This window comes from Streptopelia decaocto (assembly GCF_964273445.1).
Source record: "Streptopelia decaocto genome assembly, chromosome: 3".
Classification (NCBI taxonomy): domain Eukaryota; kingdom Metazoa; phylum Chordata; class Aves; order Columbiformes; family Columbidae; genus Streptopelia; species Streptopelia decaocto.
Window position 1 is genome coordinate 53,885,277 of NC_138656.1, and position 19,037 is coordinate 53,904,313.

Consider the following 19,037-nt stretch of genomic DNA (forward strand, 5'->3'; position numbering starts at 1 on the left):
AGTGCAGTGCATATTTAAAGTGATTGGGAGTGACGGGTTGTTCTTGGGGAAACCCTCATGTATGGGGTAAACTCTTGCTGACTTATATGTGGGGATATAAGGGAGAGCTAAGGTCAAATGTGGGTGTGCAAAGAAAGAGCAAGGTAGAGCAGAGTAAGGACCTCAGCTCTGTTCCACTCTCCCTCCCACCCCTAGTAATGCACATGGGAGCTCACTGTGCCAGTTCAGACCAGTGGCTGAAGCTCATGCTGCATCACTGCAGCCACTGCCTATACCTGGCCCACTGGAGGAGACATGGGAAGCTCTCTGTCACCAGCTGCCTCTGGGTCTGTCACCAGGCTGCAGTTGAGCCTTCAGCATTCGGGAGGTTTGTCATTGTGAAATGATGAAGCTTCTGGTATTGTTCCATGTCATAGGACTTCACAGAAATGACCAGGCAATGCCCTATGGCTGGTTGATGGTCTACAGGTCTGCCCAGGAGTTAATGAAAACCTTCCTCAGAGGTGATAAAAGCTCCATAGGCAAGGTGGGCACAAGGTGTGAGGAAGCAGAGGTCTGAAGGAGCTCCTGACAGAAATACATGTGAATGTGGAGCATAAGCAAATGCATGGTAAATTTACCACGTTTTGGGTTATTTGACTGAGTACCTGGGTGCTGCACTGTGTATGTACTGGGGATGCTGGGACCAGTGTTGGTCATCCTAACATTGCGCCCACCACTTATAGATACACAGTGGCTCTGTCTGAAATATTGCACAGATCTTACAAAAAGTGCTCATGTGTATGTATATCTTTTGATATAAATATGTAAGTATTTTTAAAAAACACTCTCAAAAACTACGAGATAATTTATATGGTGATGTATGAGATCAGATATGGCAGTGTGGCAATCTGATCTTTCAGCCTGGATAAAAGGGACTTTCACCCCTATAGCCCCGACATTCAGATCAAAGTGTTTCACAGCTTTGCAAATGGTCTCAAGGCTGCCTTTGCTTCCTTTTTCTACCTTCAGTTTCCTGTTGAAAAGTGTTGTTCAAGGACTGTGCTCTTTAGGAAAACTCAAAATGAAGCCGAGGCCACGTCACATACAAGGAGATGATTTTAAAGATAGTGTATCTTTTAGCAGACTAAGTTTGAGCATGCAGGTGTGAGAGCACACCTGGAAAGTGGTGCCAGCAGCTGGGAACTATTTTGACTTCTTTTGCCTCTCAACTTCAATATAGAAATCCTGTCACTTCTCTTTGCAGGCTAAGAGAGCCATCAGCTTTCCTACTGGTTAGCACCAGTCTATATAATTTTTTTTTTAATTTTCTCTTTTTCTTTATCTTTGATCCTGGTTTCCCCTCTCACTGTCTCCTTTCCCACAAAACTATTTTCTTTTTCTTCTACTTTGCTTTGTTGTGATTTCGCACAGAGCACCTGATGGTTTGGTTTTCACATTTTCTTCTTGAAGTCTTTCCTCTCCCTCTTTAAAAAAAAAAACACTGAAGCTTCACAACCACTCTGCAAAAGCCGGTTCCTGTTTATGTAAGGGCAGAACAGAAATCAGAAATGATCTTATTGCCAAGGATCATCCTATTGCATCGCAGGTTCGTGGGAGTTTCTAACATAAACACAGAAATTTCACAGTACCAGCAGGTGATTTATTTGCTTTACATCCTTATAGATATTGTCTTTAAATCAAGGAGCAAAGGGTAATTAATGCTGTGGAAATGGGGCCTCTATTTGATGTTTTTACAGCGCTGTGCCTGGAAAAATGGAAGTTAGTGGGTGTTGCTCAGTGAAGTGTTCATTTTAAAGTTACCCACAGTGATACCCATTGTCCTGTCCCTGAATTGCATGATGTCATGTTTCATTTAAGGCTCTTAGCGATGCCGAAGACTGTCGGTGCGCTGGGAAAAAGGCGGTGAGAAAGTTGTGAATCAGGTTTCTGTAAAGCCTTTGTGTTTAGGGTTTTGATAGATAAAAGCTGACTCATGCAATATTTCTGGCGGAGGAGCTGTACAGACTAGTAAGAGCTTCTCATTTTACCTGAGTGCCCAATGAGGTAATTCGGGAACAGCTGAAGGCAGAGCCTGCGCCTCTCCTTTGCCGCACAGGTAGGTCGTGGGTTGTTCAGAGAGGGTTTGAAAAATAGAGAGGACTTGGTCGTCCTGGGTGCGAGGAGCCAGAGACATTCCTCAGTGGTGAGATACTGTCGCAGAGGATTTTCCCTTGCAATAATGTTCTCGGACATTAGCGTGCTTGGTTGTGACAAAGGCTATTGTGCTTGAAATATTGCGGGGGGGGGATGGGATGGGGGGGGGGTCGCCAGTAACTTGACAGACAGAGGCACATTAGTTGCATTAGTTGGTGGCTTTTTTTCCCTACTGTAAGATTTCTAATAAATGGGATTTCTGTTGTTCAGAGTTCAGTTAAGTACTTGGCAGCATATTGTTTGTGACAGTTCAGACTAGAGATCTAATCCTCCTACTGTTGTAGCTTTCTAATGTGATTTTATTCACAGAGGGTGTTAGTTTTAGAAATTATATATGTTCATATGCAAAATAGAGTAATTAAAAATCTGCTGACTTTCACTTGGACAATAGTCAGAGCAGGGGATATAGGGAGTTAATTTAAGATCATGTTGGGATTCTTGTAGTGAATGTATTTTAATCTTCCTCAGTCTGGCAGCTGTATAACATTTATGTTTCTCAATTCCAGTGCTGCATTTGAATTTGATACTGAAGGTAGAAATTGTTCTAAACAATCTTACTTAATTGTATCCACAGTATGAATGCTTTATTTGAAATATGAAAATATCTTAAGGAAAATACAGGAAGGATTTCTTGTAGTCTCATCACTTTCATGTAGCTAAACTTCCAGAGGATGTGAAGCCTGTAATTTCTGGAAAAGTTGACTTTGTAGATAACATCTGAGGTGCTCTTTTTCATGCCAGGGGAAGGCAACAACAGTACTAATTATGAATATAAATTGACTTCTGAGTTTTTAGTCATGCAGTGTGTCTTAAAATGTCATGTGCAGTAAACAACTTGGAGGAATAAATGCCTATGTTTAGATAGGGATTAGGGTCTTTGTATTTAAATATAAAATGGACTTAATGCACTTTTTCTCTCGTTGTATGCTGATGTTCTAGAATAGCCAAAGTTGCAGAGACAATGGAAAACCATTTATCATTACCATGAATATAGTTATAGGAATGAGATATTTGTTAAACTGATAGAAGTGTATGCACATTTGGTGAGAACTTTTTTATGGCTGAATGGTGGAAACATGAGATACACCAAGATAGTTGCTCTGCATGTGCCTTCAGTGTTGTAACTAACATTACAGTTGCCTGTTGGGGTGAAACATGGGTGTTTCTTGCCCTTGCACTGCTGTAGAGCAGGGAGATGTTGTTCTTGCTGCAGTTGTGCTGTGCCCAGGGAGTGTGTGTGTGTTGCAGGGGGGAGCAGGGAGGTTTGGTGGGGAGGGGGGAGAGGCTACCTCCATTCATGCAAAGGCACAAGCAAGAAGTGACCTTGTTCGGGGAGCTCGTTTCCTTGTGAGTAGGGACAAGTAGTAATTATCCTCCTTTCAGTGCTGAACTAACAAGTAATTACTGTTATTCCTTAATGAAAGTATGCAAATTGAAGATTTTTTTTATTCTTTTTTTTTCCCCCAGACTGAGTTAAATACCGTTATTCACAACTCACAAAAGTTCTCGATATTATTTTGGTCTGTCACTGAAAAGGTTTAGGAAACAAAAGAACACCTAACAAAAAAAGCAGTGAACCGGGCAGATGTGGGTCAGGGCATATAAGACTCGCTCAGAGCCTGTGCAGCTGTGGGGTGGGGGTACCTGTGATGACACAGACTGTTTGCAGCCTGAGTTTTGGTGAATGCCCCTGCCTGCTGGTGCTGGTGCTGAAATTGTTGGCTGGTGAGGGGTCGCTTGTAAATCCCTCAGGGTATGGGAGACATGAACTTGTTTTTTATAGCAAGTTTGTATCAAAGACAGAAATTTGTAAGAGATTACAGGGTTTGCAATCACTGTGTCAGTTACAGTAGGTAGCGGTCTTGGGGGAAGCTGTTTCCCCTCTCCCCCAACTCTCTTTCATTTGCTTGTGAATTTTTCACAGGCAGTTGGTAGAGACCTGAGGCTGCTGGTGCAAGAGTGAAGTTACTTTGCAGTAAAACTATACCAGAGCTCTGAAAAGCCAAATGTAGACCCCAACAAAATAAAAGAAGGATGGGCACATGGCTGTGGCAATGAGCTGGATTCAGCTGCTGCCTTTTTGATGGACTTGTGGATGGACTTTGATGTGACTGTAGAAATCACCTAAAATACCTTTTCCTGAATTCAACAGCAGGGGTAATGCTGCTCAGAGGGGTTTCTGAATATAAAGCTGTGAAGCCTTAGAAGATTTTCAGATTCTTCGTTATTTGGAAGGGCTGTGGGTTTGTAACAGCTACATGTAGCTGAGGTAGAAAGTCAGGGCTGGGCAGAGCCAGGGCTGGCTCCCAAGCCCTGACTTCCACAGGCAGGGTGCAAAGTGTTTGGGACAGGACTTGCCAGCTGAGGAAAGGCAGCTGCCTCCCAGTTTTGTGCCCCACCGAAATCCTCGTGTCCTTGTGTCCTGTGATTCTGCTGGGTTCTCCAGCTGCGTGGGTGCTCAGCTCCTGCTCTGCCAGAGCACTGAGCTTCGGTGCCGTCTGCGTGGAGCCCCACCAATGTGTTTCGCTGGCTGGAGGTGTAATGGGCAAAATTTTAGCAAAAATTTTCTATAGAGAAGACAAATGACTAATTTACACGTGGCTGGGAAAGGAGTAAGAACAAAGCAAAAGGTAACTTTTGAGGCTCTCAGTCAAGAGGAGGCTTTGAGGACAAAACAGACTGAGATTTTCAAGTAGCAAATAGTATGTTTGGTGTAATTTATGTACAAATATACAGGAACAGTCATTGGTATAAAAAAAATGAAGGAACTTGAGCCAACTGCGTTGCATGCAATTAATTAGCCATGCCTGGCAGGTGCCTGGGGTTCACCAAGGTTGGGGGAATACAGGTGCTAAAGAGTAAGCCCATTTTAACTATTACAACTAATCCTGGTTTTGTGTGGGGTTTTTTTGGTTTGTTTGTTTTTGTTTGATTGGTTTTTTGTTGTTGATGTTTTTGTTTGTTTGTTTTTTAATAGGCAACGACATTGTCATTAAACAAGAAAATAAGTTTTGTTTGTTTTGTTTTTATAAGACACGTTAAGCTCTCACAATGCTTCTGGCCACAAGTTTGTCATATAAAAAATTACTTTTAACATGTATTCTGACTCAAATTTCATTGACCTGAACTGTGTTTTGTTTGCCTTTTATATTAATCAGTCTGACAATGTTTGTGAAGCAAATATTACATATTAATGCCTTCAGGTTATCTGAGAGGCAGACCGCATATCAGTGAAACAGGAAGAAAAGGGCATGGAGTAATGGAATGCCACAGGAACCTTTTATTTCCCCCCTAAATATGGCTAATCAGGTGTTTCTTTGTCATGTAATTTTAGTAAAATGTCTTGGAGTAAGTTAGCGGAAGGGTATCCCTGTTATCTTGTTTATCTTGTGCGTTTTTCAAGGGGGTTTACATCTGCACAGCAACATTGTGCTTTCTAACTGAACATGAAAAATGATCCAAAGCTGATAACAAAAATACATTATTTCTTATCAAAAACGCATACTTTCTTATCACAGGCAATAGGAAGGCAAACATCTTTGCCCATACCCATTCAGGAACAAGAGAATTTCACAGCATTCTTCAGTTTTAAATACTTTACTGATTTATTGCTTTATATTTTATTTTGGAGTTTGTACTTGATGTGGTTTATTCGAAAAGGGTAAGAAAATATGCTTCTGTGCTGCAAAACCAGAAGAACCTGGCACAAAGAAAGGCTGTAGATTTTTCAGACTTCAAGGTAAAACCAGGGGTACAGAGGTGCCAAATTAGGTTTTTAATCTAATGCCCAATTTCTGACCCATGTAATGACCAAATTACTCCCAGTGTTAATTCCAAGTGTTACCTTGAGGGCAATACTTCTCCTTAACAGAAAGCTAATACCACCATTGCTGAAATGGTGGTATTAATTACTCACGTAAAAATAAAATCTTATGCATTCAGGATAGGCCAAATAAATAAAACTTTATTCTCTGGGCTCTTTTTTTTTTTTTCTTTCTTTTTGTTTGCTTTGAGTTGTGGTTGGTTATTTATTTATTTATTTTAAAAATATTATTATTTTAAAATAAATAGTAGTGTTTGATTGTGAAAAATGAAAGGATGGCTTTCTGCGATGAATGAAGTTCTTCCTCCTGCCCCTCTTCTCTGACCAAGTGCAGCAGGAGCTGTGTCCAGGAGGTTTCTGCTCATAATTGCAAAGCAACTCTGCCTCAGTTGAAGAAAGGCCAACTTAAAGGTTGTGCAGGTTTAATCCGCAGCTTACTGGCTTTACGGTTTCTTTACCAAAACTGCTGTCTGGAGCTGCAATTGCTGGTATGACTTTTTTAAAAAATAAGGTTGTCATTGGAGTAAGATAAGGACTAAGCTACCACTGTGTGGGTACCTTCAGTATTGCTTTTCTTCCTGAATTGTCACAAGTTTCCCTTTTCAAAGGACAGACATTCTGAAATTCTTTGAGTTTGAGTCAGGGGTTTTTGGGTGGATGCTTCTTACTGAAATGAAACCTTGAAGTACTGAGTTTACCTGCAGCTGCTTCTGCAGATTCTTGTGGTGCTTCACACAAAACTTGGCCAGAGAGAAATCTGCATTGCATCGTGGACAGTGGCCTGCAGGGCATTTCAGCAGCAAAAAGAAAGTAGAATTGAAATGCTGTCAGGAAGACAGATATCTTATTTTGGTTTGGCAGTGATTTGAAAAACAGCTTTTGGTCAGTTCAGCAGGGGGCAATATGTTGGCTTCAGTTGAGCAGTTTTAGAATGACTTATTTTCCCAGTAGAAAACTGAATTATTTGGCAGAACACTTTCCTATGGGAACTCTTTTTTCAGAAGCTATGATATTTTCATTGGGAAATCATTCTGATTTTAGTGTTTTTGTACAAGCCACAGAGCTGGTAATTGATAACTGCTTTTGGTTTTTGTTTGACTATTGGCCTTACAGTATTCAAAATGAAAGATATTGTCTGGTATCATTGTGTGATTCGTGAGTTTTCCAAAGCATCCAAGCCAGGGTCACTGCTCATCTTGCAGATAGCAGGGATGGCTCTGGACAGAGGGTTTTTTTAACCTGAGGGAAAATCTTTGAGTCTTATTTCTCTCCTGTGCTGAGCCTGGGTAGAGCATGCATGAGCACCAGGCCCAGTGTGCTGGCACGAGGAGGATGTACCAGAGACATGTATGTGAGCAGGATGTGTGTGGTGCCTGTGTAGTAGCCTCCGGTGGGAGATCCCCACCACCTAAAAAGCGTTAGAGCTGTGGTGTCCTGCAAATCACATTGTTCTGGTTGTCTTTTAGTTAAAATAGGTTTGTGGCAGTTCTGTATGCAAAAAGATTTTAAAGTATCTGTTTTCAAATTTGTGTTATATAGAGCAGCAACAGTAAATCCACTTCTGCTTTTTTTTTTTTAGATGACTTCCACTTACCTCTCGATGTTTTACCAGCTGTGACGGAGGCCCTTGACTCCAAGACGAAAGGGGAAGATTTGCACAAGGAGAGCAGACCTTTCCGCTACTGTGAAAAAAAAACCATGGACCTGTCAGACAGTGACCGTCCTGTAAGCTTCAGCTCCACTTCCTCCTCTGCTTCCTCCAGGGACAGCCACTGCTCCTTTGGAAGCAGAACGACTTTGGTTTCAAACAGCCACTTGGGTTTGTTCAACCAGGATAAAGAAACGGGCGCCATCAACCTAGAACTGGTCCCAGCCAGGCGATTTTCCAGCAACAAGCCACGTAAAAACTCCCCTGCAGAGCAAGAGGATCCTGAGGAAAGCCTTGAAAAAAGGCTAAGCATGCCAAGGAAAGCAGAATCAAAAGGAATGAGTAAAAACTGTGCAATGTCCCTGGTCACGGAGCCCACCAGTCCCAAGCTCCTCTATGTAGACAGAGTGGTCCAAGAGATTCTGGAGACAGAGAGGATGTATGTGCAAGATCTAAAAAGCATCGTGAAGGTAGGAGTCTTGCTTAGGATGGTGTTAACTCTTCCATAATGCTCTTCTTTACATTGTTTGATTTCACAGCAGAACAGATGGACCTGACAATTGAATTGGCATTTATAAATTAATGTAACATCATTGTTCTTGTGTGTTTCTAGTTTTTATTTGATTAGATAAGGCTAAACTGTTACTACATGTTAATGAAGCAAAAAAACAGGAAAAACATTCTGCAGTTGAAAGCAGTAGTGAACTCTGGTAAACTTTTTGCAAGTAATGTTTATTTACAAAAAAAACCCCGTACTGTTTCTTAGAATGTACAGCAAGAGGGAAACAGGAGACAGCTTGTTTGCCCCTTTTAGTGCTTTATCTGAAGAATCTCACTTATTAATTTTTCCCCCTACCAAATCCTAGTACTGCAAGTTTTTTCCTGCCTTTTTCTTCTTTTCATGCAGTATTGAATATGGCATATTTATTTGCTGGAAAACTCTATTGTTTGCTCGTTTCTTGAAGGTATTATGTTTTCTTTAAAATTAATTCTGAATGGGTGGTGCTTAATAAATGGGTGTAACATTTATTAGCAGCAGTGATGTTTTTGTCCAGTCTCCAGATGAACAGTATCTTTCATTTCCCCTTTCTAGTACAGGGAAAAGTATGGATGAGTCCTTCTGTGGATTGTTCTGCTCACTCCATGTACTTGAAACTTGTGCCATCAGTCGTGTTCTTTTGTGGTTTTGAAGGTGACAGTTAAGTCCCTTGGCTGTTGTTTGTAGTCTGTGTACTTAACCTATGTATGTATGACTACCTGCATAGAAGAATTTCTTGGGAGGCGCATGTTTAATGCACTGTTTATAGAATATGTAGCTTTAGGTAGCTGTATGAGGTCATCTGCCAAAGGAAGTATCAGTCAGCTGGACACACTCTCCCCACCTGCAGTTCTAACCCACTTGGTTGCACAAGGAATGAGTGGGAAAAAACACTAAGGCTTTGATAACACAAGTGCATGTCATGATTAAACACCCCCACCTCGCAGAGTTCTCACAAAGAAGGCTTTTTCTGCACGACTTTCTCGGTTTCTGTAGCTGCTGCTGTTTGTCTACATTCAACTGTTGCCTAAGTTTCATTTTGGAGTATTTAAGGTTTTCATATGCTGCAGAAGCAATCCAGCTTCTGTGTGCAGTCACCATTTGCATGACCACCATGGTTTTGGAAACTTAACTCTCACTCATCGTCCTGTGCAGTAAACTGCATGACTTGAGAAACTGGAAACTATCATCAAAATCTTGAAACAGATTTTCCATTTACAAGTAAGAAGACCAACAAATGCTTGCTGGAAATATTTTAAGCACCGCTACAGTAGATATAGATTAAATGTGGCAAATGCTCTTGAAGTTATGAAAAAAATGGAGAAATTTACCTGTGAAATACCCAAGCGTACTTCCTACAGTAGCTAATAGTTAATGAATCTTGAAAGGTCATGTGGCATTAAAGAGCCTATTTGAGAAATGTAGTGGTTGGCAGTGGGGCATTTCTTAGGTAGGTTTTGAGGATCTGAGTGCTTCAGAGAAGGTCCTTCCCAAGCAGTGAGGACAGTGGGGAACCAGCTACCTCAGGCTGTGCACGTGCTTTCCTTGCTCTTCAGGGAGGGAGGTGTGATGGGAAGCACGAGGACCTTGTTTTATATGCTTCTTAGAATTCTTTTCTCCTCAAGTTACCTTAGCAATGCTCCGGTAATTTACCTGACCAAGGGTGGTGGCTGTGAGAAGGATGGGAAGACTCCACAGACATCTGCAGGAGTGTCGCAGCCTTGCAGGATTTGATTATCCAAGCCTTTGTGACTTGAGGTCATTTAGTTTGGCAGCCAGCTGACTAGTGCTGATCCAAACTGAGATGAAGGGAAGCAGCTTGATCTGTCTTATTCTCCAGATAAACATGGACCAGATTTTGGCAGCTGGCTAGGAAATGGGATGAGAAAGGGAAAAGGGGAGCTGGGAACGGGTCAAAGGACAACTGCTGCCCAAGAAGTGTGTGGGAACTGAAGAGCTACATGAAGGTGGGAGCTGGCAGAGAAAAGCATAAGCACATGAACCAGTGCTAAGTAGAGAGAGAAAATAATGAGAGGGAAAACAATATGAGGAAATGATAGAAAACCCAGGAAGTGGAGGGTTAGGGGAAGTATGAAATTGGTTGGAACTGAAGCTTTCTAGTGAGTTTTGCAGCTGAATGCAATATAGAATGTTATGTACACAGATTAAAAATAGTAAGAATAGTAAGTTTTTTTTTTTTGTTTTGGGGTGTTTTTTTTTTTTTGTTTTGTTTGTTTGTTTGCTTTTTGGCAGGAGGAGGGAGGGAGGAAGAGAAGCAACCCAGGTACAAAGAGCTAAAAGCTGAAGAGATGTCAGGCCGAGGATGGTGTAGGAACGGAAAGGGAGAAATCAATAGGTACTGTTTTAATCACCCTCTACCCCCAGCTGAGAGCTGTTGGTATAGATCTAGTCTATGGCTTTTTGTCCCCTGGTAGTGGGGAATTGCTGATGCCACCCTTCTCTATATACAATGGAAACAAAAAGAACATGTTCTTACTGTTCTCTCAAGCAGTTTGAAAAAGGTTCTAGAGCTAGAACTGAGAGGGTGTTAGAACTAATGTCCGTGAATCCACACTCTAAATTTTTGGTGGAAAGCAACACATATTTGCCTGTGGTCCAGCTTTTTTTGGGGAGGTGGAAGGGGTGGTGGTTTTCTTTTTGTGGTTTTTAATACATCCACACTCTTTCTGGTCATCCAGATCACTAATGAACATCTTAAAAGGACAGGATCCAGTATTAACCCCTGAGGTATGCTGCTAGTTAATGGTCTCCAACTAGATGTTGTGTCTTTGATCACCACCCTCAGGGCCTGTCTGTTCCACCAGTTTTCAATCAATCTTGACTGTCTGCTTATCCAACCCATACTTCATCAGCTTGTCCATGAGCATCTTATGGGAGACAGTATCAAAAGGCTTTCTGAAGTCAAGGTAGGCAATATCCACTGCTCTCCACTCATCTACCAAGCCATTTTGTTGTAGAAAGTTATCAGGGTGGTCAACTTCTCCTTGGTGAATCCACGCTGACTATTCTTGATTACCTTCTTGTCCTTCATGTGCCTGGAACTGGTTTCCGAGATTAGTTGAACACAAATGTAAAGGAACATACATAGCTGTACGCAAATGACCCATTAACACGGATGATGTGAAATTGCATGTAGGATCCTGGTACTATTCATCCATTAAGAGTTAGGCCAGCAGAGTATTTTAGGCAGTGCCCTTTCAGCCTATTAACATAGTCTTACAACATGTAGAGTTATCAAGCTTGATATAAAAGACTATGGAGTAAATGGGGAAAAATAAAATTTTACCCTTTTTGATACCTTTATTGACTTAATTCTGTTAGGTCATTAATAAGTAAATAACTAAAAAGAAACTAAAAAGACATAACTTTTATTGGCTTTTGAGTATCTGAGTGGTATTTGTTCTTAACAGTGCCAAAATGCTGGACAGATGTAGAAATCGACTTCATAGGATATGGCTAATGTGATCTTCAATTGATAACTGTAAACCTGCTGGGGTTCTCCAGCTTTCTTGTAAACTGCTGATAAGAAATATTTCCTGGGCTTAGGATGAGTGACAGGAGGCCATACAGGCCCTATTTGGCTCCTTTTGCCTCAGGATATGCTTTAAAACCAGCTGCTTTTCTAGCCAGTACAGCCATTTTTTCTGTAACCTGAAAGAACAGTTGAATTATGATTGTTTTGAGGTGTGCTGCTGTGATTCTTGCACAGGCAAGCATTGTAACAAAGATAGAGTGAACTTTTCCATTGTTTGGTGTGTTTTATCAGATGATCTGTTAAGTATAATTAAAATTTTGAATTAGTACAGCTTGAAGCGTGTTTTGGGCAAGTTTGTGATGAGAAATTGGATACTTCTGCTTCCTGCTTGTGTCATGCTGACAGGTGTACTGGCCAGGGCAGAACCTGCAGACCTTCTCCTCTTCAGGACACAGCCTGACTTTTTCAAGTAGTAATTTATTTAGAATAGGCATAAAATTCAGAGTAACTTACTGAAGTAACTCCCTCCCACCCCCGCCCCGGCCCAGAGTAAAATGCTGTCCCCAAGTTTATAATAAAAATGTGTTTTGCATTTGTGGGCACAGGAGTCAGAAGCCCATATTCATAATTTGTACAAATGCTTATAACCGTAGAAACTATGCTTGTGGCTTACCTTTGGAAAAGGAAGGAATGATGCAAATGCCCTTTTACAGTGCATGCATGTCACGTTACATTGGATACACTCACAGTGATATCAGCCTGTTGAGAACATCTACTGCGTGAACCTCAGCTGTGTGATATAAGAACTCCTATCAGTAAAATAATATCAGTAAAAAGTCATTGACGTCTATACTGCAACTAGAGGGGAGTGAGGTATGCGTTGTCAGTGCATTTCACAAATATTTGATGCAAACCAAGGTCGAGCTTCAGGAATCTTGAACTCCATCTGAAGCCTGGGAGACTTCTTTTATGTGAAGGAGTTCCTCTACCCTTTCACTCCGAATATGACATTTTTTAAACCATCCCTACTGGACTAGTTGAAGTCTCAAGTCTCTTGCCTGTCTACTCTCTGGGTCTTTTGTCCTCTGCCACTCTTTTTTTTTTTTTTTTAATTGTATTTGAGACTCCTCATTCAAGCCTTTTTACCTAGAAATTCAGTTCTCCTCTGCAGAGTCTTCTACCTATGGTCTTCCTGCCCATCTGCCCTAAGTCTTCGCACAGTAAATCCTGTCCTCACCCCCTGTCAGTCCATTTTGTCTCATTTCCTCATGTGACTGATCACCTTTCAGTCTTTCTCTTTTCCCATGTTGTAGTGTCTGCTGAGTCCAGATCTCTCTCCATAGTTCTCTTGGCAGGTCTGAAGACACTCTCTTACATAGCTTGTCACAGTCTTTTTGCCAGGTCTGTTGTAGTTCTCCCTCTATTCTTCAGAATTTTGTTCAGCCTTCCTGTTCCTCTGACAATGTCTTGATGACTGTTCTTAATTTTTCTGTCCTTTTTCTGCTCACATTCAGTCTCCATCCTCTGGTGTCCATCAAGCTTTGTTTCTGTTTTCTCCTTCCCACAGAACACTTCCCCACATTGCCTAAGGTTTGCAGAACGACATTGAGACACAGAAACAATCTTTGCTCTTACTTCAGAGGAGCAGTTCTGAACCAGATGTGCTGACAGCGTCTGAGAATGGCAATTATGGGTTAAGACCTTGTGAAGCCTGAGCTGAAACGGGCAGAGGACTACCACTAAAAGATCATATTGGTCCCCCTCAAACTGGTCAAGTCTGTGGAGATTTGGACAAAAAAAATATACCCTCAGAAACAAAGTCTCTATTATGCTCCAGTCTGTTACTGCCCCTCCTTCAGATGTGAGGGTATGGTTCATGTCTCTGCTAGTCACCCTGGGGGTGCTTGTCTTCTCAGGGGAAAGGTCACCAAAGTTTTTCAAGGTGAGTAAAGGAAAATAAGGGTGTTCTTTCTCAAAAAAAGCCTGGGGGAATGCTTTTGCTGAAATCTAAAACAACTCAGCAAGGAGGCAGGTTTGTGGCATGGAAAGCTTCATCCAAGGTGAGCAAGGCTGCTGAAGTTATATATCCCTTGAAGGGGGTGGAGAGAAGTCTTGTGAGGGAAAATATTGGACATTTGCAGTAGATACATGTTGTGGCACCAGCGATGAAGGGAAACCCTTCTGATAGGAAGTCAGTATCAGAGTTTTATTGTTCCCAGTTTCCTGCTTCCCAGCGCTGTGGTTAGAGGATGTCTTTTTCTGCATTTTAGGTAATTAGTTGAAAAGACAACTCTGAAGGCTGCATGTGCGCATTGTCACTTCTTGTGGTGTGTTAGTAAAAGCATAATGGCTTGTGCATGGGATTTTTGGATAGCGTAACTCTCAGAGAAAGTTCTCCTGGTTCAAGAGGTGGGAATCCCAATATAGCTCAGGCATCCCAGAATGTTTGTTCCCACATTACACTGTATTTCCATTTGCAGCCTCTTTTTCTATGGCTGCCAACCTACATGCCTGAGGAAGGTACCTTTAGATTGCTGACATAAGTTGCATGTGAAGATGTCACTCCGGAAGAATACCTCTGTTTCTCAGTACAGAATTCCAGCACTCAACAAAAAGAAATGGTATGATTAGAAGAGCTGTCCTTTGTGAGCATTTTGTATATGAGAAATTTCATCATGGAAATTGCTTCAATGGAACGTTTATTGAATGTTATTGAGAAGATAACTGTGATGTGAGAGGATATACCAGTCCCCCTGGCATAAGCATCCTGAATTTTATGGCATGGCTGTAATCATCAGACTCTAATGATAGCATTCTTTTGAGGTTTTAAATCACTTTTACTTCATTCAATATAGCAAGCAGTGATGTGTGGTCTCATAATTAGTATTTTTCTTCAGTGCATTAAGGCCAGAAGTTATTGTACCATATCAGTGCCTGTAAAGCTATGGAGCAGTACATCAGCTTCATGTATAGGCACTGCAGGTTTGCAAGTCCAGTCTTTCTGACAAAGATTGTTGACATACTTCATATATTTGTCTTAAATCTTCAGCACAAAAGAAAGAACTCAGGTGATGAGTGGGTGATTTTTCATCACTTTACCTCTAATTTCCTTATGAACAGAGTGATGATTTAGAAGCAGGCTCTCCACTCTGGGGCCAGCTGCAGAGCCTGTCCCTTGCAGGGAGAAAAGACATTCAGTTTAGATTTGAAGTAAAGCAGTGATATTCAGAGTGAGATCCTTCTTTGCAATTTGTCTTGCTATGATATTAAAAAGCAGTTAAAAGCAGGTTAGCACACATACTGTTCATTATGACTACAGATTGATCCTTATGCATTTAAAAAATATGGATGAGCCATTTAAATTACTTGGAAAATAAATATTATGATCCTGACAGTGATATGTTCAGCTGTGATTAGTATTTGGTACACCTCTGAGCTGATGAACTTTCTCACTGCTTGTTTTTTTCATCCATGAAGGAAGAGCTGTGTCAAAATCTGATCAACATCTTCAGAGAAAGCACGGCTTAAAAGCAAGGGAAGTTTACTCCGGTAATATTGAGATATGATAGCTGAAACAAAATTGTGCTTGAGGTTCTCAGTGCGTATCTAAGAGACCTTGAAGCCTGGGAAGTTTAAACAGAGTTACAGCAGTACAAATTGGAGCAGAAAAAATGTTCCACTTAAAAAATCTGTAATAAATTTGGAAGCAGCTATATTGGAGAAGGTTAATATTTTGTTTCTGGAGTTGCTGTTTAAAAGTCAAGACCATAATCCACCCTGGAGACTGCTGAGAGGTGAGGTATCTAGTAACACCACAAGGTATGTTACCGAGCAGGTATAAACAGCTGTTCTGGCTACACTTAAAGAAATACCTAAAGTAAATCAGACTTCTTTCTTCTGAGGCAAGAGGACTATTCACTTTTCTCTGCAGACTTCTTGCTTCCTGGATGTGAGCCATATTAAATATCCTAAAGCAACCTAAAGTGATGGATGTATACAAAAACTGTTGTTCATGTTTGTGTCTTAAATAGTTTTGGATGTGGTTATTTCTGGAACTCCAAGACCTTGATCAAAAATATTCTGCCAGCTATGTATGCTTTAGGCTTCTCATCATCTGTACCCTTAAATGAAACCAAAACAAAAGCAGAAACAAAACCCAAACCTTGTTTTTCTGGGCATTTGAGAAGGATTCTGGGCTTTGGAAGAAGATGTTTTGCAGCTGTACAGTAGGAATACATTGCGTTGTGAACAACCAGAAGTAACCTAACAAACCACTCATGTGGTAGAGGCAACTGCTTATGTTGTGGCATGAGCAGGGAGCTGTTTGTAAACTAACCCCATAAGAAATATGCAAAGCCAGGGTTAAATATACTGATGGGTGTATGTTCTTATCTGCATCATCAGTACTCAGTCTCGTTTCTTCTTGTAACATTCATAAATGTCTTTCATTCAGCATGTTCCCGAGTATTTGAAAGATACTGAATAAAATGTCATCATTGCTTTGTGTTTTCTCTACCACCACCTTGCATCCAGTTTTTACCTTACAGCTGGATTGTAGAAACATGTTGGGACAGGGGCTGCCTTTACCAGGTGATGTCCAGGCTGCAGCCTATGGCTGGGACTGCAGACATGCAGACAGCACAGATGTAGAGCCATAACTTTTTGTTTGCTTTAAAGTCAGCTCTGCGTTTGAACAGCACAAAAGAGGGAGTTACACTGTAGTAATAAAGCATCTGTCTGTAAGTGTACAGTGAGTCCTCCTCAAGCTCTGGCTGGGAGAAGCGGCCGGGATGTCTGCTGCTCTTCCCGGGAGCTGCAGAATTGCTGAAAAGCCCAGCTGCCTCTGCTCTTGTCTTCCTTCTTCTGCAGCAGGGCATAACTCGTTCAACTGTGCTGTTTGTAACCTTCTACCCGCTTTCTAAATCCAAATGAACATAGATAAAAGGGTGAAAGTTAATCTTCTGTTCCAGAAAGCTTTATTCTTTTGGGAGGTGGGAGGCAAGGGAAGATATGGTTAAATACAGAGTGTGCCATTTAAGAGTGCTAGTGGTGGGCAGGGGGCTCCTGGAGTGAAGCTTTGCTCCCTGTTAGTGGGATGCATAGAGCCCTTCTGAAATTCAGAAAGGAGAGGAAGAGAGATGTGTTCACCTCTGCCTTGCTGTTGCTCGCTGGTGGGGAATGAGGAGTGGGGCAGCAGCCCTGGGAAAGCAGCTTTACCCAAGGTGGACAGCAATGCTGGGAGGAACAGCAATGAGAGGCAGGAGAGACACAGTGCAGCTCATGCTGCAAAACTTTTGGTAAATATTTAGATGACATGTTTTTTGCAGAATGATTTTTTTTTTCCAGAAAGATGGAGATTTCTGTAAAGAAATTTCAATATTTGGAAGTGATATCCTAAAGCTAAACATATTTCTGATTTCTAGCCAGACCATAGTTTCTGGAATTCTGTTTGCTTACTCTGGCCTCTTCCATTTTCATCCATGGAAAAATTTGACCACTTTTAAATTTATTGTATCATTTTTATTAAATATTGTCAGTGAACTGTGTTCTTCTAGTAATTAATGATCTTTAAACCTGAAGGCTAAACAAACTACATAGTAGTCTCTCTCTCTTTCACTCTCTTCCACGCTCTTCAATCCTACTGATTAAGGTGTGGAAGTAGCTGCTGGTTTTTGTGGTTTCATGAGAAAATAATTTTGCAAATAAGACACTTTTAAAAAGTTTTCACTTGTGAACCACCCACTACTATAAGCTTCCATTTCATTGCTGTTCGTCTGTTAATAACAAAAGCCATCCGTAGTCTCTGGGAATCATGTGGTTACTAACGTTAAGATAAATGTGAGTTTAGGATGTGTGCAGATTTTCTCCATTTTGCTGGGTTTGCATTTTCATTCTTTGGAAAACAGGCTCTTTCAGTTTCCCTTCTTGGGTTTAAAACAAACATTTCTCTTCTGGAATGTCTCCTTTAACTTGTAAGCATTTCAATATTTCCTTTAAAAATGTTAATGTTCATTTGCCTTACAAATTGTGAAAAGTTTATTTAATGTGCCAAGCACAAGACTCGGGTTCCTTTCCTGGGTGATTCATACATTTAAAGGCTAAATTTGCCTTAATAATTCTCTGTGCTTTGCTTGACTATGGTTCAATAAGGTTATAATCAGCCAAATAATATGTGTTGTGAGAATTTATAGATGTCCTGATGAACTTTGAGATTATTATTTTTTAAATTTATAATTATTAAACATTTCAGCTGGGACTTCTTAAAAAAACCTCTAGGTTATTGAATGATGGTGATGATGATTGACAGTGATGTTGACCCTCAGTTGAAGCTTTATATATCTTTAGAGCACTTCATCTGCCTAACAACCTCAAACTATTTAACATCCTGATTACTGTTTAGTGTGCTAATTTGTCTGTTCTTGTTACTGTAGCTTATTTCTTCTTTTAAGAAGTTTGTTAGATGGGGGCCTCACATAGCTATTTAATGAAATGCCAGTAAACTATTGGTGGCATTTTTTACTGTCCCATGATCTCCATCCACTCTCTGAACATGCCTCTTACTGCACCCCTGAGTAGTGATTTGGAGTGTCAGGTCCTGGGAAAAATTCCTGTAGCTGTTATTTAGCAGTGGATGCTGCACGTATCTGAAGATAAACATAGGATGTGATTTTAGTCCAGTGGGTTAGAACTTCGATAATTTAGTGTGCTCAAGTGTCTAACTGGGGTTGCACATGAGTTGCTGTTGCCAGTGATTTACCTATATTGTCTTTATAGATGATGGACAATTTAGGGGACTTTATGTGTGCAATCCATGAATCACAGATTCAACTTTTGAGTGCATCTCTATCAAATTACGGCTTGATTTAATTGACAGCCTGCCTTCCAAGATGTCTTTTTAAGATGGGAGACTTTAGCATGAAATTCCTGCAGCTGAGCAGGGGAATATTATTGAACTTTGATTGTGTTTCATTAGAACAAAAATTCATTTCAGCAAAATGCAAAATCCCTGAAAGCAGTCCATCTTGGCAGGCTGGCAGTTCCATGCTGGATCAGCAGGTGACAGGCTTTGACCCTCCAGAGAGTTTGGTAGACACAGCATGCCTTCTGAAACAGCTCATGGGACACAGATGACAGAAGAAGAATGCAGGTATTGGGTAAAAAGAAAAGACATAAAATCCTACACTGTTGTTAAGTAGCTTTGTAGGACATGTGCCTCCTTCCCCTCCAGTCCCAGGAGGGCAGGGCTGGGAGCTGCCATGGGCATCCTCTCATGGTGGGGCAGGGGTGAGAGGGCCTGCAGACCCTGCTTGAGAGGCTTGGACTCCAAAGCGCTGAG

General features: G+C 41.1%; 1 protein-coding gene across 7 annotated transcripts in view; it reads left to right on the forward strand.

Annotated features, from left to right (window-relative positions):
* PLEKHG1 (pleckstrin homology and RhoGEF domain containing G1) overlaps positions 1 to 19,037 on the forward strand; it is a 123,992-nt gene that overhangs the window by 64,844 nt on the left and 40,111 nt on the right. For 6 of the 7 annotated variants that reach the window (XM_082049904.1, XM_082049908.1, XM_082049906.1 and 3 more), the window contains one exon: positions 7,599 to 8,137. In XM_082049904.1, the coding sequence (XP_081906030.1) occupies positions 7,599 to 8,137 (539 nt within the window). Of the gene's footprint in view, positions 1 to 7,475; positions 7,495 to 7,598; positions 8,138 to 19,037 lie in introns of those variants that run through there. The other variant, XM_082049909.1, reaches the window with a different exon arrangement.